The sequence below is a fragment of the Nanorana parkeri genome, unplaced genomic scaffold (genome assembly GCF_000935625.1).
Source record: "Nanorana parkeri isolate BGI_ZX_2015 unplaced genomic scaffold, ASM93562v1 scaffold2, whole genome shotgun sequence".
NCBI classification, from domain to species: domain Eukaryota; kingdom Metazoa; phylum Chordata; class Amphibia; order Anura; family Dicroglossidae; genus Nanorana; species Nanorana parkeri.
The window spans coordinates 1,634,846-1,661,589 of record NW_017306270.1 but is presented as its reverse complement, the minus strand read 5'-3'; the positions used below and the strand labels follow the sequence as shown (position 1 = coordinate 1,661,589).

General features: G+C 42.4%; 1 protein-coding gene across 3 annotated transcripts in view; it reads left to right on the top strand.

The window, feature by feature from the left end:
- Positions 1–2,571: 2,571 nt before the first annotated feature.
- The window catches only part of CRTAC1 (cartilage acidic protein 1), a 416,360-nt gene continuing 392,187 nt past the window's right edge, over positions 2,572–26,744 (top strand). The window contains exon 1 of one of the 3 annotated variants that reach the window (XM_018563297.1): positions 2,572–2,692. In XM_018563297.1, the coding sequence (XP_018418799.1) occupies positions 2,666–2,692 (27 nt within the window). In that variant the 5' untranslated portion in view covers positions 2,572–2,665. The remainder of the gene's footprint in view (positions 2,693–26,744) is intronic. The other 2 variants (XM_018563372.1, XM_018563447.1) reach the window with 2 other exon arrangements.

Here is a 26,744-nt window from a genome sequence, read left to right as displayed (position 1 = left end):
CACCAAAAAAATCCATACCAGGAGTGGAGGAAGACTGGAAATTAGAATAGCAAATGAGGTTGAACATATAACATGAAAATGGACAACTCTTACCTACCTAAATGCCTAAGGTCATAATTTGAACAACCCATACTTGCGGCCATTGTAGCTGCACCAATCTGGAAAGAGTGATTTGAGAAACCAGGTATGGGAATCCCCAAAGAGGAAAGGCATAAATGAAATACACATAGGAACTGAAATCTGCTTAAAAAGGTAGCATCTGAATGGAATAAAATGTTTTGAACCAAAATGAAATACCGAGACAACAAGGCAGGGCAGGCCGGGACACCACAGGCATGTAGGAGAACTGCCCTACCCCACCAGATTGATCAGATTTTGAACGAGATATAAAGATGAACTCGCTAGTATCCATGAGAATTACATTACTAGTTCTAACTCCACCCTGATGTAATTTAAGCCTAGCGACAAGTTCACTTATGTGAAAGGCACAAAGAAATGGCCATGAGAAAGAAAGCCTAAACAACAACACTTCGGAAGTGGATGAGCAAATATAAGGTAAAATAATCTTAATGTGACATTAAATCAGGAGTTCATTCTTTAAAATACATTCATGTATCTTAACTATTAACAAAAATGTATCTTATTTGGGTATTACTCAGCTGTAGATCCTCAAATCATCTCTGAATTGGTGCTGACACTGCCCTTCCTTCTGGAGGGGGGCTACTTTTGTTAACCATGGCACGTGTGTGTTGTAAAGTAGTCACCACTCCAAACTCACTCCCGGGATGGACTACAGTCTCAATACAAGTTAGTAAACTAAATGTGAGATTGTAGTGCATCACAGGAGTGTGCTTGGAGCACTGAGTACTTTACAACACACATGGACCATGGAGAACAAAAGTAGCCCCCCTCCAGAAGGAAGGACAGTGTCAGCACCAATTCAGAGATGATTTGAGGATCTACAGCCGAGTGATACACAAATAAGATACATTTAATAAGACAGATGTGGAACAGAAGAATCGGCCTCTCTACCCCATACTCATCTACAATCTCACTAATTGGGTCTTCTGTTTGCGGACCAAGAGGCAATCTCTCAACTTCGACTTGTCTGTGTTGTTGGGCTCTGGATCCTGCTGATATTCCAGAAGGACCAGCTGCGGTTACAACATCGACCAGGGAAAGGGGATCCTGCAGACACCTGTCATTCCCTTGAGGGGCTGAAACATCCAAGGGAGAAGTCATGCAGAGGGATACAGGCAGCAAATGGTTGATGAAAGAAGAACGTACGTGAAAGAGTTAATGAAGCAGATGAAAAGGCAGGCAGGGTGAGAGTTAAAGGGATAGAATAAGAGACTGAAGGTGAAAGGGGTTGCTGAGGCTGCAGCAGCAGCAGCCGGCTCAGCTGTATGCACTGTGTCTTGCAGGGAGAAAGTCAGCAGCAGCTGCAGTTACTGTGCAGCAGGCAGGCACTGAAAGGGTTACAGGCACTGAGTCTGAACGTGAGACACAGGTTACTTCTGGCTGCTGTTTGGAGCTCTGTCTCTGAAAAGAGCTGACATGCTGTGGAGGCATTGATTGCTGGGGGACTGATCTCCCCTTCATTGGACTCCAGGAGCGGTGGGCTCCGGATGGAGCGTGGAGGAGATCGGTAGCTGGCATTGTGCGGAGTCTCCATCTGCTTTTTGTTGAAGGGTGGAAAGTGTTACTGGAGCTTGCAGATCCCACGTGTGCTGCAGGCATGCTTCTCTTGCTGGCACTAGTAGTTCTTCTGATAGGGCTGGTGCACAGGTGAGGAGAGAGTCTAGTGCTTCTTGGATGAACCACTCTCTGTAATTCTCTTGTGTCACATGGAGGTTGTTCAGAGGTCAAGATGGGAAAAAGCCACAATGCCACACTTCTTTCCAGCAGTTGTCTGAAGCTCATGACAATACCTTCTGTTTCCATGTTGGACAGACAGGTTCAGAGGAATTTGCTCAACCCAGGAGACTTTGATGCTGCAGAGAATCTTCCAGGCTGTAAAAAACCTCCGTCTTCTGCAGTCCTTCCTAGGAGTATGATCCCTGTGTGAACTCCCAGCTTTTATCTCCCTCCTTGGCGGACCCCCAAACTATCCAATAACAGGTGAAAACACTTAGGGGAAAGCGCTACATGCATGCCATGCTCCCAACAGTCAATAGGCCCTGCCACTATAGCTCAGGACTCATCACCATCCATTGCATCCCCTATGATGAGAAATATTAAGAAAATCCTGTTCTTGTCCCTGGTACCCTGATCTCGTCCCTTACACACAGTACCTCTCCCCCACCCTGCTTCCTCTACGGCCTAATGAAGGGGACAGTAGTCCCAGGACTATCGGACGATTGGGGGGAGATAATTCTCCGATAGATTTCTCTTCTTATTGATCGGATTTCTGCTTGCCTGAGAATCCTCCACAATTTCCAGTTGTAAATCACAGCACAGCGATGCGCCACACCCCTTCTGCAGCATTATTGGTTGCCCAGCTCCACAGATTTGCATGCAGGCGCTGTGATTGGTCAGCTGGTTACACAAGACTTTACATAAGCTTGGCAGTCTTGGTAGAGTTGTATAAGGCACAGGAGAGGTGGAGGCTGGAGAGAGCGGAGGGGAAAGTTGGGAACTCTAAATTGCAAGTGTCTCTAACAGGATGCTGCAGGCACATTTCTTCAATCCTGTAAGTAACAATGCCCCTTCCTGGTGTGTTTCTTCTGCATGCATGGCAAGTGTGGGCTAGGCTTTACAATGTTACCAATGATCATTGAACTAGTCTATACATTGTGGCCAGTGATCATTGAACTAGTCTATACATTATTGCAAGTGATTACTGAACTAGTCTTTACATTGTAGCCAGTGATAATTGAACTAGTCTATTGTTGCAATTGATCACTGATCTAGTCTATACATTATAGCAAGTGATCACTGATCTAGTATATACATTGCCAGTGATCACTGATCTATATATACATTGCCAGTGATCACTGATCTAGTCTATACATTGTTACCAGTGATCACTGATCTAGTCTATACATTGTTGCCAGTGATCACTGATCTAGTCTATACATTGTTACCAGTGATCACTGAACTATTCTTTACATTGTTACCAGTGGTCACTGAACTATTCTTTACATTGTAGCCAGTGATCACTGAACTATTCTTTACATTGTTGCAAGTGATCACTGAACTATTCTTTACATTGTTGCAAGTGATCATTGAATAAGGCTTTACATTATTGCAAGTGATCCCTGAGCTAGGCTATAAATTATTGCAAGTGATCATTGAATTAGTCTGTACATTGTTGCAAGTGATCACTGGGCTAGACTGTACATTATGGCCAGTGATCACTGAACTAATCTATGCATTATTGCAAGTGTATTACTGAGCTAATCTATACATTGTTGCAAGTGATTACTGAACCATTTTATATATCATTGTTGTATTTACTAATCTGGGCTATACGTTATTGTCAGTAACCATTGAACTAGTCTAAACATCATTGCCAGTGATCACTGAGCTAAGCTATACATTGTTACAGGTGAAAACAAAGCTGAGCTATATAGTATTGCCTATACATTGTTGCAGGTGATAACTAAACTTGGCTTTACATAATTGCTAGTGATCATTAAACTAGTCTAAACAATATAGCCAGGAATCACTGAGCTAGGCTGTACATTGTTTCGGGTAATCACTAAGCTAGGTTAATAGTATTGCCAGTGATCACTGATCTAGTCTATACATTGCTGCAAGTGATAACTGAACTAGTCTATACATTATTCCCAGTGATAATAGAACTAGACTATACATTGCTGCAAGTGATAACTGAACTAGTCTATACATTATTCCCAGTGATAATAGAACTAGTCTATACATTGTTGCAAGTGATAACTGAGTTGGTCTATACATTATTCCCAGTGATAACTGAACTAGACTATACATTGATGCCAGTGATAACTAAGCTAGTCTACACATTGTTTCAGGTCTTAACTGAACTAGGCACTGCACAATCACATGTTATACCATTGTATTTACTTTGTATACTGTAGACAGAGAGGTCTTTGGTCTGGGCTTAGGTCTTTGCCTCTGGGTCTTGGTGTAATTTCGCACTCTTCTGCAGTGTGTTCCTATGCACCCAATGATTGATGGAAGTGCTGAGCCAAATATAAGATGATAATTGTCAAATGATTTACCAGCTGCATGCATGAACAACTCTGTCCCTAGTATAGGTTCCATAATTCACATTGAACGAGAGCTTGGAGATATAACACGTGATTGCCTTTTATTTTTGTGTTTGTGATTTGAAAATGAAAGCCTTTCCTGGAGTGTCATGTGTGTGGATGGGGATGAGCTTTCCTGGGTGTCTAGACGGGTGCTGGTAGCCTTGGTTAATGCAGTTTGTTACAAGCAGGTAAGCCCTGAGCTGTGACTGCATCTGCGATAGAGATTTGTCTTCACATTATCTACGTGAAAAGAATTTTAATGTTTAATTGCCCGGTAATTGTCAGCGCTGGCATAGATGTGGCGAGAGCTAGACTGCTGCTTTGGCTAATTACAGGTAGACACATTGCAATAATGTGCCCCCCTCCTACCATGTGTCACCATAGGACTCTCTCATGCTAATATAAGTTCTGATTGAACTGACTGCATGCTACACTGTGTTCCCTAATGTCTGTCCAATAACACAAAGCTTCACTCTGATCCTTGTTTGATGGAAGTGCTATGTTAGGGCAGGCTTAGAGTATATTTCAGATGAAAATAGCTATCTTAGAAAGCATTGAACTTCCAAACCAACAGGATGCAGCTGAGGTCCCATCAGTGGATCTTCTTATGTATGTTTCAATTATGTTCAATATTTTTGCATCATTTTTTTTATGATGCATAAATGCTTAATGTAGTCCTTTCAATGCATGTTCTGGGTTTTGCAAATGCTGACATAATATCACTTCAAACATGTTTAATTAGATGAGCTGTACCGGTGACTGAGGATTTCTACACAACGCAGGCGGCGATGTTGGTTTTATTGTGTGTTCCCGGGACGGATAGAAAATGAGAAATGTGGATTATTTATCTAATCATATAGCTGCGTGGTGATAATATTTATACAGTAAACAACTTGCTGAGGCTGGGGAGGCCTTACGTGGCGCCTATCTCTGCTTAGCCGCACTTCGTTGCTCTGCCATATCATATCAATGAGTGGCGAGGCAGGCGGTATCTTTTGCCAGTCGGCTTTTGCCAATATTTACTCTGAATAATGGATGTCCTCTGAATGAGCATCTGAATTTATGAAGGTTGAAGTCAGATTTTCTATGCTGTTAAAATAATGGAGATACTTCTTCATGTAAGTTTTACTGCAGTGCCCATGATGGGGTTGCATAGTACGTGTCAGTGGACATATAAAGTTTTTTCAGTTACTACACATGTGACAATCTTTGGATTCTTCTATAGGGAATATTATCTTACGCTTCGTTGTTCTTTAACATTGGGATGGTAGGGATTTTTGTATATGTTAATAGTGTTTCTCGATCTGCCATGCAGGCTTATACAGCAGTAATTGTTCAGTTGACAAGTCTCAGGACCTCAGAGAAGCTGCCACAGCTCTCACCACATTAAAAAAAAAAGGTTCTGTTGGTTCACTTTTACATAATGCAAATATTTTAAGGGTGTTGTTGTGTCAAAGCGGCTTCATAAATTAGCGCTTATCTCCAGGGACTTAGCGAAGGGTTACGCTCTATTGCTTTTTGTTTGAAACTCATTTAGGCTTTGATGTAATTAAATAGTATTTATGTATCATTTGTGGGACACACGGACAGAGGGCATGTCCAGTATTGTTTGCCGGTCATTATAAGGAGCAAATGCTCGAAAGAAGAATGCTGATATAAATCATATGCTGCCATATTGTAAGTCCTGGGCAGTTTTAATAAGAGCTTAAAATAGAGGGCCTGAACTGTGAAAGGTGAAATCTAGGTCGAGAAAATTTATCGCATGGTGGACAGGGTCCAATTTATGTCTAAGGACCAGCGTTCTGACACACGGGAAAGTTAGTTAAATGGGGTCTGCAGCAGAGCACTAACTAGATAGAATAAGATGTTCTCAATGAGACTTTCAGAATCTGGAGTAATTATATAATGCCATTGTGAGTTCTCTGCGCTTTCAAAGTATTGAACGTCACATCTTCTTTATTTATATATCTATATCAAGAAGTATCCACAAGTAATGATTAGAAGATACTTTAACTGTGATCACAAACCCTAAATAGGTTGAAGGTCAGAGTAATGTCACCAACCACTTACTTTAAAAGTGTCTCCAGAACTGATATTTCCGGTATGGGCAGATTATATCTCTTTCAGGTGATAGAGGTGATCAATACTCTTTTAGTTGCAAAGTCTCTTCATTTATTATCTAGCACAGTTATGCTAAAGCCAAACAAGGGAGCCTTTCTCCTCTTGATAAATTCTCCAAAAAAGTTTAGAAACAAGAGCAATGTCCCTTTTGTAATGGCTGTGGCAGATGGAAGGATCTGAAAGTTAAATTAAAGTGCAGAGATCAGTTAACTAGAGTGCCAGTGGAAGCCATGGATGATTCAGCCCATTGACATTAAATCAAAACAACGCAAGCTTTGTTTATGCCCCCTTCCTCAAGTCTTCTACATACTGTATAAAATCAGACACTCTAGTATTTCTGCATGCATTCACCATGGCAATATTTTGATAAGCTTATGCAATGTCACAACATTTAGGGGAAAAGCCACTTCAGCCTCCATTCAGTGTAGCTTGCATAATAAAAAAACTGGACATTTCTTCACATCATCTCTGCTGAAGCCTCCTTGAATTGTGAACCAGAAATTACCCTGAATTGTGAGCCTCCCCTTAGCAGATTACATAACTAAATGCCTTGGCTTTTCATATGTACAGTATTGGAGGGAGCCTGAAGCAGCATTTCCTCCAGGCTAGTGGTCTCTTGAACCTTGCTTCTTGAATAAGATAATGTAATGTATACTTCCTGGCCAAGAAAAAGTCACAGACTCTAATATTTTGTTGGATCACCTTTAGCTTTTATTACAGCACACCTTCCCTGTAGCATTGTTTCAATAAGCGTATGCAATGTCACAACATTTATTTCCGTCCAGAGTTGCATTAATTTTTCACCACTTGTAGCGATGATGGGAGAGTCGGACCACTGAGTAAAGTCTTCTCCAGCACATCCCAAAGATTCTCAATGGGTTTATGGTCTGTACTCTGTGGTGACCAATCCATGTGTGAAAATAATGCCTCATGCTCCCTGAACCACTCTCTCTCTCTCCTGGCATTGTCATCTTGGAATATGTTCATGCCATCAGGGAAGGAAAAAATCCATTGATGGGAAAAAACTGATCATTCAGTATATTCAGGTAGGCAACTGACCTCATTTTCCGGGACATAATGTTGCTGAACCTAGACCTATTATCCAATGGAAGGCACTGACCTCTTCGCTTAGCCGAATCCAGACAGTGACTTTTTATTGGGACAGGTAGTGCATATGGATAGGACTTTTGACAAACTTTGCTTATGTTCTGGAGATATTACAAACATCCTTTTCCCATAATCATATGAACATTTTCACAAGAGATTCAACTAGGAGCATCAGTTGAGAGTTCAATACAGAGCTTGTTATGTAGTGTACCAAATCAGTCACATGTCTGTAGGTAATATTATGTATTGGGTTAAGCTTTTTAGCCGTACGTGAAAAGATGAACCGAATCAGATATAAAGTGAAAGGATATACATTAAAAGAGTTAGATATGCAAAACAAAAACACTTAACTGTGATTGACTCTTGACAGCCAAGGATCTAATGTCGCTTACCTTGTGCTCAGCTGGACCCACCAGTGATCCATGGCATGATAACATGCAACATGTATCATGCATTTGTAACCACAAATAATAACAATTCATGAACAATGTTCTTAACCAATGATAAAGAAACCTGGTGATATGACATGTAGTGCATGAACTCAGCATGGTAAGGTATCTTTTATAAATATGCTCTTTGCTTGCTATTGCTATAATTAATGAGTCATTATAGACTTTGGCTTTGGGCTAAGAACCATCTTCCTCGTCATTCCAGTGGCTTCATTTTGAAACTGGCAAGATGTTTTCTTGTGAATTAGCTGTTTCATTTCCACAACACAGCGACAGGCCAGGGCAAGGATATCGGTCTTAACTGTTTTTTGTTATCTAAAAGATTCCATATATATATTTCTATAGATCGATAGAGAGAGAGATAGAGAGAGAGAGAGAGAGAGAGAGAGAGAGAGAGTAACCTGTAGAAGTCATGCAGTTAAGAGTAGAGTCAGTGTAAAGGCTGATGACATAAGAAGGGATCATGTTACACTTACATTTATACATATGCTTATTGTATTAGGATTGTTTTCTATCTGTAAGCTATACTTTGAAGAGGCAATGTACTGTATGGTTATTCTATGGAGCCCTGTGGGAAATCTGGATGAATATATATAATAACCTGTAGAAGTTATTTAGTTTATAGACAGTATAAGAGTGAATGAAGGGATCGTGTCACAACACGGAGAACAGTAACAGGAATGTACATTGCATGAGGTCTTGATGGTGCAGATGGTGCAGGCACGTGTTAGCTTACCAGCACCCATGCTTTATTTATTGAATTATTACAAGTATTTATATAGCACTGATAATTCATGCAGCGCTTTGTGCATTCACATAAGTCCCTACCCTCAAGGAGCTTACAGTCTATGGTCTATATTGCACACACATACTAGGGCCAATTTTGACAGGAGCCAATTAACCTATCAGCATGTCTTTGCAGTGTGAGAGGAAAGGGGAATACCTGGAGGAAGCCCACACAAGCACAGGGAGGACATGTAAACTCCTTGCATATAGTGTCCTGATGGGGTTTCGAACCTGGAAACCCCAGTGCATCATGCACAGGTGTAAAGAAGTTGTATATTGGGGGAAAGTTGTTAGATAATAATAAATTGGCAGTTGCAAGAAAAAGTGTTAATCTAACCTTCCCAGCAATTTAATGAGGTTTATTTGATGGCATCAGATAATGAATAGATAAGCTGTTTAGTGGTGTTCCTGACGCAGTGTTTTTCTAATTGTTTAGTGAGTTTACTTGCGGCCTTATGTTTAGAAAGCAAGGTGAAGGTGTAGGTGGTACTAAAATCAAGCAGTTCAATGGGTTTTTTTGGCGTCTTACCCAAATGTGTGATTTTCTGACTATGACATACAATTATTAAATAGATCCCATGTTCCCAGGAACTAGTGTGTACCCCAGAATTTGGACACTTGCGGCTCTTGTTTTGTTCCTTTAAAAAAAAAAAAAAGAAGAATTTTAGGTGATTTTAGGTCTCTTTTTTTAAAGCAATCAGCAGTGGAAAAGAAGCAGTTTGGAATACTCAGCTTATCTGAACAGCTGATTTTTGTTTCCGCACAAATAACATTTAAAATTGAACCTTTTGCAATCATTGAAGATACTTTCAGTACCCTATAAAGGAAGGCTGGGTGTGAAAAGTTTACCCTAAGGAGAACTATGAGGAAAAGCCTTAACCCCATAGTTCTCCTTTAAAGCAGAATTAAACCCACGTTGGTGGGGGTGAGCTATCCACACAGTGTGCAAGTATGTACAGCGTGCTTGCACATTATGTCACATCTGCCTCCTACTGTGCTTTCTCCCAGCCATGACAGGTCCAGACTCCTGTCCGAATTCCACTGGGATGGATTTACTAAAAGCTGTTCACGTTGCAAGGAAATTTTCCATTTTATATATATATTGGAGCAGATAAGAGCAAGCCAATCCGCTAACTTCCATCATCCAATCACCTGCAAGCAAACCATACTTTTTTTTTTTAATTTTCCTTGCACGTGATCGGGTATAGTTTGCAAAGTGAATTTTCATCAAATTCACTTTCAATTAAGCTAAGGAAATGTCTGCTGCAAACTGGAAATTCCCTTGCAAAGTGAACAGCCCTTTTGCCTTGGTAAATCAACCGCATGGTCTCTGGCACTCAGCTATATTCCTGGCATTTTAAGAATATAGCCAAGATAAACGCTAATGGTGCATGCACATAAAATAAAACAACATCACCAGAAGCCAGGGAAAACCTTTTTTTTAGCAAAAGAGACTTTAAATGTGTCTTCTGCCAAGAAAACTCTACCTCCCAATCATTTTTTTGGGCAGAAAGATTTTAGTTTTTCTTTATAGGCGTTGGGGCTTAGGTTAGGGAACTGGTTAAGGTCCAAGGATAGGGTCAGGGTCAGGTTTTGGTTTATAGCTAGTGTTGGGATTAGGTTAGGGAATAGGTTAAGGTCCAAGGATAGGGTCAGGTTTTGCTTTATAGCTAGTGTTGGTGCTTAGGTTATGGAACAGGTAAGGTCCAAGGATAGGGTCACAGCTAGGTTTTGCTTTACAGCTAGTGTTGGGGCTTATGTTAGGGGGATTGGTTAAGGTCCAAGGATAGGGTCAGAGTTAGGTTTTGCTTTACAGTTAGTGTTGGGGCTCAGGTTAGGCAACTGGTTAAGGTTCAAGGTTAGGGTCAGGGTTAGGTTTTGCTTTACAGCTAGTGTTGGGGCTCAGGTTAGGCAACTGGTTAAGGTTCAAGGTTAGGGTCAGGGTCAGGTTTTGCTTTATAGCTAGTGCTGGGCCTTAGAGTAGGGAACTAGTTAAGGTCCAAGGTTAAGTTCAGGTTTTAGAGTTAAGTGTTAAGGATTTAGGGAAGGTTAAAAATTAATTAGGGTCAAATAATTGTTGGACAATAAATCCGATGTACTAAAGCCTACCAGTACTGGGCTTTTAGTGTGTTTTTGTTTATTTGTTTTTTTCTCGATTGGTTCAACATGATGGACTTGTGTCTTTTTCAACATGTCTAACTACAGTATATGTAACTATATAATGCACAAGTGTCAAACACTGTGTTAGAGCTCTCAACGTTACTCTGTGCTTGGATACTGCAGATATTTCATATAAAGTGGCTTCATTATCTCTGTATTAGTATAGCACCGTAATATTAACCCAGGAGTCAACCAACAAAAAAGATACTTCATGTCATCATTGAAAAAACTAACTGTCCCAGCACTCCTGTTTTTGCAGAACCAATTTATTTGAAGGTCCCCAGAATGCCTACAGTAATTGCATTTGTTCCATTGTTCAGCACATGAACTTCAATCCAAACTACTTAACTAGGTTCATAACTTTCCTTGTTTGGGAATGAGCACGAGTCTAGGTCATTTGCAGAAATAAGGAATATTTGATCAAGTAACAGAGAAACATCCACGTAATTTACCCTGCGCAAATATTGACGTCCCCTTCAGTGTAGCATAAACCTGGTATAGGTTTTCCTATTCAAAAAGGTAAAGAAACACACGGGTCAAAAATAGAAGTAATAAAAAGTACATATTATGTAGCCAGTCTCAGCAATGTATTTTTCCAACATTTTATTTGCTCCATTAGAATCTGTATTGGTTTATGATTATGTGGATAGTTGAGTCCAAAACGTATGAGCATAAGACGAGATCTGCTTTAATTAAAGGCAAAGGCTAAAATACGCCTCCCTCATCAGTCCCTCAATCATGTCGACTTATGCAAGATTTGTTATAACCATGTTTGATGGGGGATGCTATTTATGACCTTGTGAAATGGTCGACAAAGGATGTAAGTAGCTTGTTGTGGTAATTCTCTACATGCCACGTTCTACATTACCACATGCTGCTTGGTTTCAGTTAATAAGAAATTGATTTATTTCTAATATACTCTCATTTTCTCAGTCCCTTCTTTCTCTTCCAATTCAGTTTTCAATTTGTTGTCCCGAAAGTATCAGACTTTTTTTTTTTATAGATATTTTTCTTAAGCTCTCTCAGATTCCTTGCATCACCTTTCAACATCTCGTGGAGTCACAAGGCGGCCCAACGAAGTCATCTCGTGGCCCAACGAAGTACTGATGGGGTGGTCATAATAATCTGGCCACTCAGTGCTTATATATACAGTAGGTCACAGCATGCACTTTCTAGAAGCACAAATACAGCGCTTGTCTTTATGACTTTTGCCAATAAAATGGATTTACACTAAAGTGAATCTCTGGATTGGAGTGCTGGTGACAAACGTTATCTGCTGTTGTATCTGGAGCGGTGCCATCCGCAGTCATTGCGAGCACCCATTAATATTGGGAAAGACCAGTAAGGAGTGCAGCAAGGTTTATGGACTTGATATGTGTTTATAGAGACACACACAAGGGTGGCTCTATAGCACTTTGCAAGGGAAAGGAGCCATCCTAAAATGGGATATCAGAACCAGGATTCAGGGAACAAGATGATTCTGTAGGAAACTAAAGTAGGGTACGCATGGAGCGAAATACAGCTGATTCGGGCGAAATTCACTCTGTTGGTGACCCTGTTCCTTTGGCAGAGGTCAATCAATAGATCGACTTTTGCCGAAGGAACATGTTGGAAAATCTTCGACTGAACGATGCTTCCAGCCAATGAGCTGCATGCACCATTCAGGCATTCTGACAGTGGCCAATGGCTGCTGTCAGAATACAAAGTGCACAGTGGGAGATTTATGTATCCATGCTGTTCACCGTGAATGGGAGAATCTGTAATATTTTCTTCAATCAGCCCGCAGGTTGAATGAAGAAAATATAAGCATGTATATCCTACTTTCAACATTGAAACAACAAGGAGCAGCATCCATTGTAAGTGATTTCATCAGCGTTTGAAATAGCTAAATAACCTTTTAACTTTTAATATCACTTCACATTTACCGGATTTGAGTACAGCAGTTTTCCGCAATCTAATATTAAATTCTGCTTTGTTTCCAGTCTACAGTGGTCAGGACGGCATCACCTTGTAAAAGAAGAAAATAGTTACTATTCTGGAGGTGACTCCCATGTAGCAGAGGTACAGCCACCGCTACTACTCGTCTCTTCTGGTTGGGTCAGATGCCATGTCCCCCTCTGCCGGCTGTGGTTTACCTGCCGAGAGAAGAAGAAACCACGGCATGCAGCAGAGGACATGCTAACCCACACACCCAAAAGTGTTGTCAAACAGCTGTGGCCGTAGCTCTGCAACAGAGCAAAGATTTAACATTCGCCACGGTAGGTACAAGGTCGTCTCTATAATGAGGCAGCGTTGCTTCAGGCAGCATCTCCTTGTGTCACATGGGGGGGCAGGTTTGCCTGCCACCCTCTTTCCAGCCAGAGCATCCTAGGTTGCTAAGAGCAGCTCTTAGCAACCTGCAACCCCCTGACCAGCGTCCCGCCCAGCTTCTGGCAACTGCCACCCCAGCACCCCGTTCCTGGCAATGTGCGCCACCAGAACCGCCTTTACACTGTCTGTCTTTACACTGTGTTGTTAAATACATGTGTGTTTATTGTTTTACCTGCCAAAAGAGTTGTGGTTCTGCACAGCCGGTCATGTGATTTGCATCCTGCATTCATGCTGTGTTGCCAGGTAGATGACCTGCATATTTTCTGGTTCAGCAGTGCAGCTTCCTGTCACCTCTTGTCAGGCTGGATGGCTGGACAGGGAGTGGAATCCCTTGTCAGGGACGAAAGCAAGTGCAAGAGCGAGGTATCAAAAGGGCAATCCAAAAGAATAGTCAGTCCGGGTCCGGGTCGAGGCAGGCAGCAAAGTTCACCGGCGTGGGGTCAGGCGACATTGTCGGTAGCCAGGAGGTCAGATCAATCACAAAAGGCAGGTTCATACAGGGGGGCTGGGTGTTCACCATGAGGTAGAATAACTTGGCAATGAGTCAAGGCTCTGACCAGCTTTATATACCCAGGACCGCCCCCTGGCTGCCGGGGCAACCAGGAAGCTTCCTCAGTCAGTAGCCAATAGCAGGGCTGAGAGGCGAGTGGTCAATGATGAAGACCTCCCCCAGCCTAAGTAGCACCTGGAACGCAGAGTGGCGCAGGCGCACTGCGCGCACAGCTTGCATACCGCGCGTGCGTCGCCCACTTCACGCATGCGCAACGGCAAACCCGGCGCCAGATGCCCTGCCAGGAGGAGGAGGAGCCTGCGTCCGATGCCCGCGCTGGCGAGCCTGGTGAGGAACGGCCCCCCCTGGGTCCCTGACACCTCTCCTCCTCTAGTCTGCTTGTTTTACTATGAATTAGCACTATCATCTCTGTCCAATGAGCAGGACGCTGATCCTGGAAGGAGTAATGCTAAATGAGGAAGTAGCAGAGTGATCACCCAGACAGAGATATATCAATCACAATAACGGCAGACTAAAATTACAAATTCTTTGGCAGATATATTTAATTCAATGTTTAGCCAACTGCCCAAATTAGACTTCAATCTTCTTGGCACTATTGAAAGCTGGTCCTTGACATATAATGGTGGTTGGAGGTACAGGCAGAATTGAGCTGCCAAACTGCCATTGTATCAATACCCAAGCTTGCACGACGTGCATTGTGTGTGGCATCTCGGGTACTGGACTTGTTTTTAGGAAATGGCAACAAATAGAGCTGGAACAGAAGACAGTCAACTCCTGTTTAAGGGGACCTAAGGTGGCCATAGTAGAACTGGCAGAAGCTATACACTTAGGGGATTATTAACCAAATGATGTGTATATGGGGCTAGATCTTCAAATAATTAAATAATTAAAATACATTGAAACCGGATTCTCTGCATTACTGAACCTGAAATTCAGCAGCGAAATCAACCTAATGTGTCAGATGATGTGCAGGTAACATTGTCAGTAACTGGACCTCCATTCTATGTTGTGGTTTAGCAAAAAACAGCAGCAATCTCATTAGTTTTACCTAGCTTGTGTATTTGTGATTTGCCGCTTTTATATTAATAAAAACGATAACATCCTTCTAAAATCCATATGATTTTTTTTCAGCTGTTCTGTTTCTAGCTATCCAAAGGTAAAGTAGAACCAAGCTCTTGACATCTTTTGAAGTCATACTGGTACCCAATAGGTCTGGTGATGTTAATGGTAGGGTAATGGTAGTGTTATGGGGAAATATTGGGCAATCCACTGGGCTCAGTAATAAGTCAAGATTGCAGTCATGATCAGACCTCTGAAAGATTGTTTCCTCTTTCACTCATTGAAGGACACATCAGAGATTTTGAATTTATGACCAATGGACTATAGCGCCATCTTCAGGAGTAGGACAATAGGCACAAAAGCACATTCTAGGGACAGTTCCCCAGACAAACCAAGGTATTGACATCTTTTGAAGCCATACTGGTACCTAATAGGGCAGGTGATGTTGATGATTTTGCCAATTAGTGGGAGGTGGCATGGGGAAATATTGTGCAATGCACTGGAGCCAGTAATAAGTCAGGATTTCAGGCATGAACAGCCCACTAAATGATTGTTTGCTATACCATTCATTGAAGGATACGATCTTTAATCTCTGAGGGATCTTTAATCTCTGACCGATAGGAAAGTGCCACTCTCAAGAATAAGACAATAGGCACAAACACAAAAGCACAGCCTAGGGTCAGCCCCTGTTTGTGGCCAACTCCTCTATCTGCTAGAGGCAACTCAGCTTGTCACAAAGTAGTGCATTCAATAACAACTGTTGACGGACATCACAACTAGAGGGGAGGGTGCTGTGTTCTTCAACCAACACAGAAAAGACTTTTAAAAAATCCTATTTTTTCTTCTGTTCATTAAAGAACACAGCAGAGATCTTCAATCTCTGACTGACGTCCTACTCCTGAAGGTGGTGCTATAAACCATTGGTCAGAGATTCAAGATCTCTGCTGTGTCCTTCAATAGCCACTGATAACAGGACTTTATGGTGAGTACAAAAAAAATCTGATTTTCTCTTCCATTCATTGAAGTGGAGATCTTCAATCTTTGAATGATGTCCTACACCTGAAGGTGGTGCTAGAAACCACTGATCAAAGGCTCAGGATCTCCACTGTGTCCTTCAATGAACACAGAGAAAAGGACCTTATGTTGAATACAACACAAATCCTTTTTTTTCTTTCATTAATTCAAGTCACATGAATACTTAAACTGAAAAAAAAAACATATTGTAGGATGTGACATATATCTTGCTGTTTGCTCTTGCGGTTCCAGTCACCCATGGGATGCTTATTGGCCCACACAGGCTGGCGTTCCCTTTTTTTTCCGTGATTACTTCCATTACAGGCATTAGGTCTCATTGAAGGACACAGTGGAGATCTTCAATCTTTGAATGATGTCTTACACCTGAAGGTGGTGCTAGAAACCACTGGTCAAAGGCTCAGTGTTATGTACCTTCTGGGAGACCGGATGTGAGAGGAGGCTTCCCTTGCACCTCGTGTCCTGGGAGACTCTGATGATGGGAACAGAGCCCAGTGGGACAAGTGGCAGGAGTGCCAGTGGTGTTGAGAACCGTGCAAGCCGTAATCCTATGAGACGAGCCGAGGTCAAGTTCCGAGCGGGCAATTCCATTACAAAAGGGGTTAGGCTGAAGAATGGTCAAATAACAGTTCCGAGGTCAAGGGAGGCAGAATTCAAGGTTAGTCGAGGAAGTCCGGGTCACAGGGATCAAGCTAGATAATACAAAACACTGGAACAGGGATTAGCTGACGATAAACCAGCAACATGGTGGTACTGCTGCTGGGTTTATATAGGGCCAGTGATGTCACTTCCTATGGCGCGTTTTCGTGCTGGTAATCTACCACTTCTGCGCATGCGCGGGATGGCGCATTCCCGAGCCGTGCGGGAACTTGCAGGTTGCGCATGCGCAGATGGCGGGGATCCGTTACAATCAGGATCTCCACTGTGTCCTTCAATGAACACAGAGAAAAGGAACTTATGTTGAATACAACAAAAATCCTATTTTTTCTTTCATGAATACAAGTCACATGAATACTTAAACTGAAAAAACATATTGTAGGATGTGACATATATCCTGCTGTTTGCTCTTGCAGTTCCAGTCACCCATGGGATGCTCATTGGTCCACACAAGCTGACATTCCCTTTTTTTTCGTGATTACTTCTATTACAGACATTTGGTCTCGGGCCCAAACATCTGGCAGCTGAGATTGGTTTAGAACAACTCAATGTGTTTGTTCCAGTTGCTTTCATTGTCAGGCAGGAGATTGCTGTTTTGCCACATTGCCAACACACAAAGACGCTTTCCAAAGTTCACTTACTATGTTCTGTATCCCAGAGACTCTCGCATCTCCCAGATGGTACCAAACATGACATCTGCAGTTTCCTGGGCTCGGCTGATTTCAACTCATTTTCCAGTCCGTCTTCTTATTTCATTAAGCAATGGTGATTATCTTTCTCTAAGAGCCAGGATTTTCTTTTCCTCCTTGTGCTGTTATCTTAGTTATCAGGTGCATATGGTCAAGACTTGCAATAGACAGCTTAAGTAAATATCGCTGTAACAGTTGCATACTAATTTTGAAGAAGAAAAATGGTCAGGAAATGTTCATTTATTGGTCTGTTAATGACTACTGATTTCTTGTGGTTTACGTAATTAGCCTAAAATAATTGGCTGGTATGGTAATAGTTGGCCATTACTTACAATAAACCTAATTCAAGTTGAAACTATTAGACTTATTCACCAAAGGTTTGTAGGATGCTAATAATTTATGGCTATGGCTGTAACCATAGCCAGTATTCTATCGGCTGTACCGTATGCAGTTACCATATCTTGTGCTACAATGGTAAGATCCAATAGCCATTTGAGCCCCTAACATAATCAATTCTTATTACAGCCTCCCAGGAGAATATTCACCGAGTTTAAAACTCAGTAACAACTAAAAATATGCAAAATTGTATTGAATCCTGCTAGATTGTTTCTAGTTGGCGAAGGAACCTGGAATGATCACCTTTAGTCGATTGTACTCTGTATTTTCAGTATTTATCTGAGTACTGTATATCAATATTTATGAGAATCTGGATACCTTTTCTTAATGAATCTCACCCTTTCATAATTAGAGTATTAACAACTGCTTTAGAGAGAGTCCCTCAACTACAAAAGGGCACTTGGACATGTAGAAATTTGCTAATTAGACAAAGTGGCTTACTGTTCTGTTAGCATTTGCGTTACAGTTTAATATAAAATGTGTTTTGCCGTGTCTAATAATTGTCTAATAATTTCCTGCAGCATCCAGGTACTGGTAAAGCGGAGCTTAAGTCTTGCAAAGGAAAATTGAATGGAACCTTTTTTTTTAGCATGCAATCTTTTGCTGAATGAACTTTCTCTTACACTCCTTGCAGTTTTTTTTTACAATGTACACCACATGGTGCCTTTGCCATGCAGTCTACAGCCCAGCTCATTATCATCATGCTGAGAATAGAGCTGGGGGCTAGGGCATTGTAAGTCCTGTGCACATGTGTAGGAGTTACATCAGTGGGCATCCAATGGGAAGAGAGAGTTGGCACAGAACCCTGAAGCAGCAAGGGCAACAGCGGCAGGTAGAGAGGCAATAGGAGCCCTGATCTGTCACTGCTTGGAGGGTACAACCTTGCATTATATGCTGTGCATAGTAGCACATTATGGCAAAAACCCACCCCATGTGGAATTTTGTTCCATTTTAAACCTAAGCTTTATGTACTGTAGATATGAAACACAAAATAATGCAGCTCTGTAATCATTAATACTTTATTAATTGTATTTTTAGATGTAACTAGTGTAAGGACCTGGTATTAGCCTTCTACAGTCCCTGTACTGCAGAGCTGGAACATGAGAGAAAGAAACAGCACTTGACACGGAGGAGGGACAGCTGTATGTTCCGAATGAAACAGGCGGCTGCCTGTCATTGAAAGTGACTGTGAGCCTGGTGGAGGCGGAGCCTATACCCATCTCTGCAGGCACAGCCAGGCAGCCACATCCTAGGTCATCGTGAGGACCCTCAGTCTCCTGTGACCCCTCCCCTCCACTGGCCGCCAAGGACACAGAGGAAGATGTGCTGCAGCCTGCATGTAGGTAGGTGAGGTTGTGGAGACTGTGGGTGATGGCTGGCAAGTTGGGGGGGAAAGGGGGGATTGGGGGACTGTAGCTGGGTTGGTGGTATTCAGCAGTGCTGTATAATGATTATACAGCACTGCTGAATCCCACCAGCCAGGGGTGAACTGACCCTTCGGGCAGTCGGGCACTGTCCTGCACTGACCAGCAGAGAACCTGCACTGATCACCTGACAGTCTGCATTGGCCACCTGAGAGCCTAATTAGGGAGCCGCCTCTGCTGCACCTGTGAAACTCTCTGGACTCCTGGTGAGAGCCTGCACAACCATCAAGAGACACTGGTGACATCAGGTGGCGAACCTAGAGCTTCATATTATTCTGCATCGCTGTAATATGTATTGCTGGGCTTTGTAGTCCTCTATTGCTGATGCTATTCTGCATTGCTGTATAATGGTATTGCTGGGATTTGTAGTCCTCTATTGCTGATGCTATTCTGCATTGCTGTATAGTGGTATTGCTGGGAATCGTAGTTCTCTATAGCTGTTGGCAGTCTTCATTGCTGTATAATGTATTATTGCTGGGATTTGTAGTCCTCTATAGCTGATGCTATTCTGCATTGTTGTGTAATCAGGGGTGTTCAAATTTTTTTTTTAAAACGACTTGTCCAAGGGCTAAAGCGGGGGCCAAATCTACTTGCCCTTCATGACAATCTACTTGTCCCAATACAAACAAATAGTTTTAATCAAAACTAGGGATGCACCAATGCTGGTTTTTCGTTATCAAGTACGAGTACCGATAATTTGCTTTTGGTACCAATACCGGTGCTTCCACTGGCATGGAGCAGGCTTCCCGGGTAATCAGGAAGCCGGCAGCGGGTAATAACATACCAACCGGCTTCCGGATTGCCAAGGAAGCCGGCTGCATGTTTGGCCTGCTTAATTATAGTTGGCCGGGAAACCGTCTTAAATAAAATATTAAACGTTCTGTAAGCAAAACTTAATTTTCTGGCAGTGCCCCTCCCGAGAATAGACTCTGGATCCGCCCCTGATAGATGAGCTCATCACTGAGCTGTTTCTCCTTTTATTGTCCAGTAATTGGCTCGGGCTGGATCCATGACAGCCTGGGCTCAGATGAAATGGGATGAATGTTTCTGGCCATTGAGGACATCTAGTGGAAGAAAAGACGTACTGCTGACATGACTCTACTGTAGCTTAAAGGTGAATATTGCAGCTGTTTTTTTTATCTTATAAAGGGCAGACTGTTTGCATCCAGGTGCAATCATTAATCGCAGCATGTGAGATTACATGCAAAATGATTGCAAACAGCTATAGGTGGTGGCAGCTGTCATTGTAGCCTCCTGTCTGCAGTTGATTGCATGAGTCTCATTGACAAATTTGTGATTCTTGCCCCATTTGCAAGTGTGAAACAGACACAATTCTTACAGTTGGTGTCAGGAGCGTCTCGAGGCCGGGTGTCACCCGCAGCAGGAAACAGGTGACACCCTGCTGTGACATCATCATGCATGCGCGACCATCTTGGTACAACAGCAAAAAGTTTCCCAGCACACTCACCAGCCAGCGCCTGCATGATGTCACAGCGGGGTGTCACTTGTTACCCACTCCGGGTGACACTCGGCCTCGAGACGCCCCTGACACCAACTTTAAGAATCTTGGTGATACCTGCACAGAGAGGAGGGGACGTTCACCCGGTGGGACAAGGTATGCCACCGGGTCCCCTCCTCTCTCTTGCAACTGTTGTGCTCTCGGCCCATGACCGAGTGCCCGACTTTTTAGAAGGGGTGACACCATAATGACTGTCAGTCATTTTGTTGTCACCCCTCCAATGGTGTCACCTGGGTGCGGGCCGCACACCCCAAACCCCCCTTGTGACGCCACTGGTTGGTGTCCCCATATGCTCTACAAAACTCAATTACTCAATTGATTTTTTTTGAAGGAGACGGGCCAATACATTTCAGCAGAACAGTGACTGTAGCCTGTCTTTAGTATGCTTTGAATGCCTTTTCCAGTAACAGGTATACTCTACCTGAGTTATTTAGTAATTCTTCCAAGCTCACATTTCTATTATATTGTGTGGGGTGGTTGTATGTAAGCTTGGTATTAATTATGTGTTACAGGGCTCTGATTTACATCTGGAAGTGGGGAAGTTTAGCTAAGGTTCTAAATGAAAGGGTTAGTTCTTTTTAGAATGGGCCAGCAATTAGGATGTGCGTTCCCTAGCGTTACTGGAGGAAGCACCCTGCATCTTCGGGACCCCACATGCCCAGTGTACCCTGTTTCTGGCAGCAGCCATTAAGCTCATCTGCAGTGACAGGAGACAGAGCACACTACACATTGATCCGAAGAAGGATGGAACTCCCTCCAGTACCACAAAGAGGTGCTTGTCCTATTGGCTGGTCCATCCTAAAAAGTAGACAGGACGCAAACTGGCAGGATATTTGGGGCAGGCTTCACTCCTTGCAATAATGACAAGGGATGAGCCGAACACCCCCGTGTTCGGTTCTAATTCGAACTTTCGAATATGGAAAAAGTTCTACTTCGAACTTAGAACTCAATGCAAGTCTATGGGGGTAGAACTCAGAAGATTAAATGTCCCCATTTTGAAGCCGTATATGCAATTTATTGGCCATAAAAAGTGCATGGGGATCCGGGTACTGCCCTGGGGCACATGTATCAATTAAAAAAACACTTTTTAAAAATACCATTTTGAAAGGAGCAGTGATTTAACATCACTTAAAATGAAACATTAAAAATGAAAAATTCCTTTAAATATGGTGCCTGGGGGGGTCACCTTTCACTGCCTGTAAAGAGGCGGATCTGTACGATGTATAGAACCTGCTGAAGCAAACATTACATTTATAAAGAAAAAAATTACATTTAAATTGCCGGTAACTGTGTATTGGTAATTTAGTGATTTTCTAATATAGAACTCTTAATATATACAGAAGTCTGATATATAGAGCTCTAATATATAGAACTCTAATATATATCTAACTATCTATAACTATGATATAACTCTGTAATAACTCTCTATCTCAATAAATCTGCTGTCACTAACTCTACTAGAACTCTCTCTCTCTTTATCTCCTTCAACACACTACATATGGCCGTGGTGTCAGCTGTCTTATATAGTGTGCTGCAGGTACTTAGCTGTGAAACATGATTGGGCAGAGTCATCATGACTTTGCCCAATCATGGCTCTAAATGTGTACTCAGCCCTGATTGGCACAATCTTGCACCTGACCTGTGGTCAGGTGCAAGACTGTAGCCAATTACAGTTTCGTAGGGCGCAGTGCATTGTGGGATGTTCCGTGGTCGAACAGACAGCGAACATCCCACAATGTTCGGCGTTCAGTGAACGCTAGAACAGGCTATGTTTAAGTCACCTATGTTCGATTCGAACATGCAGCCCATCACTAATAATGACGTAGAGGTATGGAAACAGCATAAATGCTTATTTGTGAAATCTGATCAGTTTAGTGTTTATAGAATGGTGTTTAGGGACTACATAGGATATTTTTCTATATAGGTGAACTGACCCTTTAAATTTAGCTATTCCCTTGTACATTTATACATTTGTAGCAATCAACTGCTACTGTAACACTCCAGAACTAAGCATTGAAGAAACAATACATTATATTCTTTATGGAGTTATATACTTTGTGATTCCACCTTGATTTAAGAATGTGGCTTGCTTTTCCTCTTTCTACCTACAATACACTTACTCAGCTCAAATTCCTTATTGAACGTTCTTCAGTCCTGCTCGCTGCGAAAACGGTCAATGATGTCCTCGCCATCATGTGAAATGTGACTTCTGCCCTTCAACTTGACCTGATATCTACACATCTGACAGTCAGCCACTCCTTGTTGCTTTGTACTCTCCATTCTCTTGTCATCTGCTGTGCTTTTAGTTTGTGTCTGATCTCACTCCTTCCAGATGGTTTAGTTAGCATTTCTGTAAGTGCGTTTTTAATCCATGTGTCTGCATGGGCCACAGATGCTGGATCTATGACAGATGCCAGATATGTGTCTTCTACGTTTTAGTCTCAGTATGTCTTTTTAGTTCTTTAGAATTACATGTACAGGGGTTCTGTGACTTCTTCTCACATACCTCCCTTGGGAGACTACCTGTCTTCTGTTCACTCAGCCAGCTGCCATGCAGCCATCTTTCCTGCTGGGTATATTCATTCCAGGCAGGGCCGGATTTTCCACAAGGCCAACCAAGGCCCCGCCAATGTTGGCCTTGGGTCAATCAGCAACATTTACAAAGAATTGGCAGAGCTTCTTGAAGATCTTAATGTGGAAGTAAAGCCTGCTATGTAACAACTAAGTATGCAGTACCTTGGTAATCTCTTCTTCATCCTCCATAGCCTTTTCTTTCTGGTGATATCACAGTTATTTATTTGTGACATCAGCTGCGCCTGCTCATCTCTTCTCTCATTCTTGGCATCCTGCCATGCCAAACTGTGAAGAGCCAGCATTACATCATCACTAGGGATGAGCTCAGGCTTGGACCAACCTGGTCTAAATCTGAGCTCGTCTGAAAACAGAAGGAAGCTCCTTCCGCTGCCAACCAACAGTTGCAGTCGGCGGAATTCCCCACCCACAGTGGCACATAAGTAAAGGAGCAGGGTGCAGTGACGTAATTAATCTTATATGGCCACATGACTATATTTGGTAGATTTTTTGCTAATATTCTACCCTGATATCTGGTTTAGGCTTTTGCCTAACAATATAGTCCTGCTCTTGGTTGTCCTTCAGCTTTTTATCTATTAGCAGGGACACAAATTTAAAGGCTGCAACCCAGGAGCATCATTCAGATCAAAACAAACATCTTAGTGAGGTACTGTGATGAAGACTGGGCACTTTGTGTTAGCCCATGCCTACCAAAGGTGACACAGAGGATCTAGACCAGTATTTACCACTTGAAGCCAACATGATGTAGCTACTTTGCTGCTCTTCACCAAGTTAGCTTACTTCTCTTCTTTAAATTGCCTATGCCAGGGGTAGGCAACCTGGGCAGTCCAGTTATTATGGAACGACAAGTCCATTGAGGCATTGCAAGACCCTGACAACAACAGGCATTTTTCCAAATGGCAGATGTATTCTGGGATTTGTGGTTTCACCACAGTGCTGAGGCTGCCGAACCCTGGCCTATGCTCTATATAGACCGGAATAGCAAGATATCAAACTACACATGCAGACATGTAAATGAGCGAGAGGAGAGGCACAACCCTTTCTCTCTCCTGCTAGACAAATCTGTGCTGGCTTTCAGCTGCACAAAGGCAGTCAATATGCAAGCTGGAAGTGCTAAGGTTTTTATTTCAAAGATCAGCATGGTATGCAAGCACCTTGTATAAAACGTTCATCTGTAAAATGAATTTTTTTTTTACAAATTAAAACAAGAAAAAACAAATGAAAATATAAGTTTATACACTTGTAAAAAACTAAAAACATAAAATGTGGAATTTGCTTTCCTTACAAACCAACCAGCCATTGTAGAAAAGTGATACATATTTCAGAATATCTTTTTAGGATTGACTCAGAAATACTCTAATGGAAACTCCATGTAAACAGGACTTATTATTAGGAAAAAAACAGCCGACGCCACAAATGGGTCAGAATCTTGACCTAGTCTGTTTTCTTTCAGCTGCAAAGGGGGAGTGTGACATGATTTTATAAAACCCACAGGGACTGCAGGAGAAAAACAATACAGTCAACCTGAAATAGTAGTTGACATGCGATGCAGTGTGACAGTGACAATGGGAAAGATACTTTATAGTTGCTGCTTGCACTCCTTCCAATAGTAGCTACTTGGGTATAACATGGCGACACTAAGGAGCCTATTTATAAAGAAAAACAATGCATAGCTATTTATCTAGTGAAACTGCATCTACATTAGTTCTGTACACATTCATCGGCTGTTGAAGCAAAATTGAATGTTCTTGGGGTATTTTCTCTATGTTGTCAAATATAATGGGCAGTAGTGAACCGGGAAAATACTGCATATGGCCACTAAATGGAGCTGTGGGTCATAGGAAAATACATCTTAGTAACAAGAGATTCAGTGTAACAATTCTAGAGAACACTAGAGGGACTAAATACATCCTAGTAACAAGAATAACAATGTAACAATTCAAGAGAACGTCGGAGGAAATAAATACTTCTTAGTAACAAGAGATTCAATGTAACAATTCTAGAGAACACTGAAGGAACTAAATACATTTTAGTAACACGAAATACAATGTAACAATACTAGAGAATGACTGAGGGAATAAATACATCTAAGTAACAACAGATTCAATGTAACAATTCTAGAGAGTGCTGGAGGGAAAAAACATCTTAGTAACAAGAGATACAATGTAACAATTAAAAAACACACTGATGAACATTAGCAGATACATGTAATCATTGCTACTATTGTCCACAACATTTGAAGAACATTCCACTAGAGAAAATAGTCTAAAATCCTATTTTGAAACAAACAATAACCCTCCCCTTGTAGTGGGGCTTATTCCGCACTGCAAATGTTAACTACTTGTTTATGCCTAGGGGGCTAGAGTAAAGCAGTTCTTCTTACCTGATCCCCACTCCCACTGACTCAAAGATAACACCTGTATCCTCCTTCTGCCTCCGTTCTCCGCTGATGTCATCACATCTAATGCAGGGTTAATAAGCCTGTATTAAAGTTGAGGACGCCAAGGGATAGTCCATGTGCCAGAGGGGGAAAAGAAGAACGCCAACCAACAGAGGAACGGGGATCAGGTAAGTAAAACTACTTTACTCTGGCCCCCTAGGCATGAATGAGCAATTGACCCTGTAAGTGCAGTGGTAGACTCGCTGCAAGGGGAGGGTTTTTGTTAGCCCGGAGATAGGCTTTAGGTACGTTCAATTTTTGCCCTGTTCTCACAACAGCTGGGTCATTTGCACAGAATGAATGTTCATGCAGTTTTGCTGGGCGAATAGCTATGCCAAGTTTTTTTTTTTTTTTTTTAATAAATATACCTTTATGTCTTGGCTAACTATACACAAGAAAACCTGGTTATTAGTTAAAGCAAAACTCCAGCCAAAATAAAAAAATTAAAAGTCTACTGAAAGATAAAAAGGCATAGCCAGCTTTTCATGTACTAGATAACACTAATCCAGAGATTTGTCCTGCAGTGCTTTTTTTCTGCCACAATGTCCAGTTTGATGGCCAGCATCATTCAACCCACTGCTTTTGAGCCCAGATTGCCCTGGAGCCATCCCAGCCTGTTGGTAAACAGTGAAAGGAAAATGAGCATACTGATAAGCTTACTTCTCTATCATTCAGGTTTCTGAGCATGATGCTTGTCAACAGGGCTGGATTTCTCACAAGGCCAACCAAGGCCCGGCCTTGGGGCAGCATGGAGTAGAGGGGCAGCAGGGGTGTGGGATTCCTATCTCCCGATGCCCGGGGCATGCAGTTCCGGGCGCCGGGTGGGTAGTTGTTTTCTACTTTTAGCCCTGCTATGGACAAGCAGAGCTAAATGTACAGCAAGGAAGCCACCGCTTGTTTTGTACAAGTGATCCTGGCTTGTGTGCAACCTGCAGGTCTGCCATTCTCCATGGGGGAGGTTAGCGGGTAGGAGGGAACATTGAGAAACCTGGCCTTGGGGCAGCAGAGAGAGTAAATCCAGCCCTGTAGGCATCGGGAACATTGGGCGAGTACTCATACTTGCTCCTGTTCCTGGTGACAAGGGAGCATGGAGACGACTTCCTTGCTAATCAAGAAGCCGAAAGGCGAGTCTTTACACTCCGCCCGGCTTCCCGGTTAATCAGGAAGCCAGGTGGCAAGTCATTACACACCGCCTGGCTT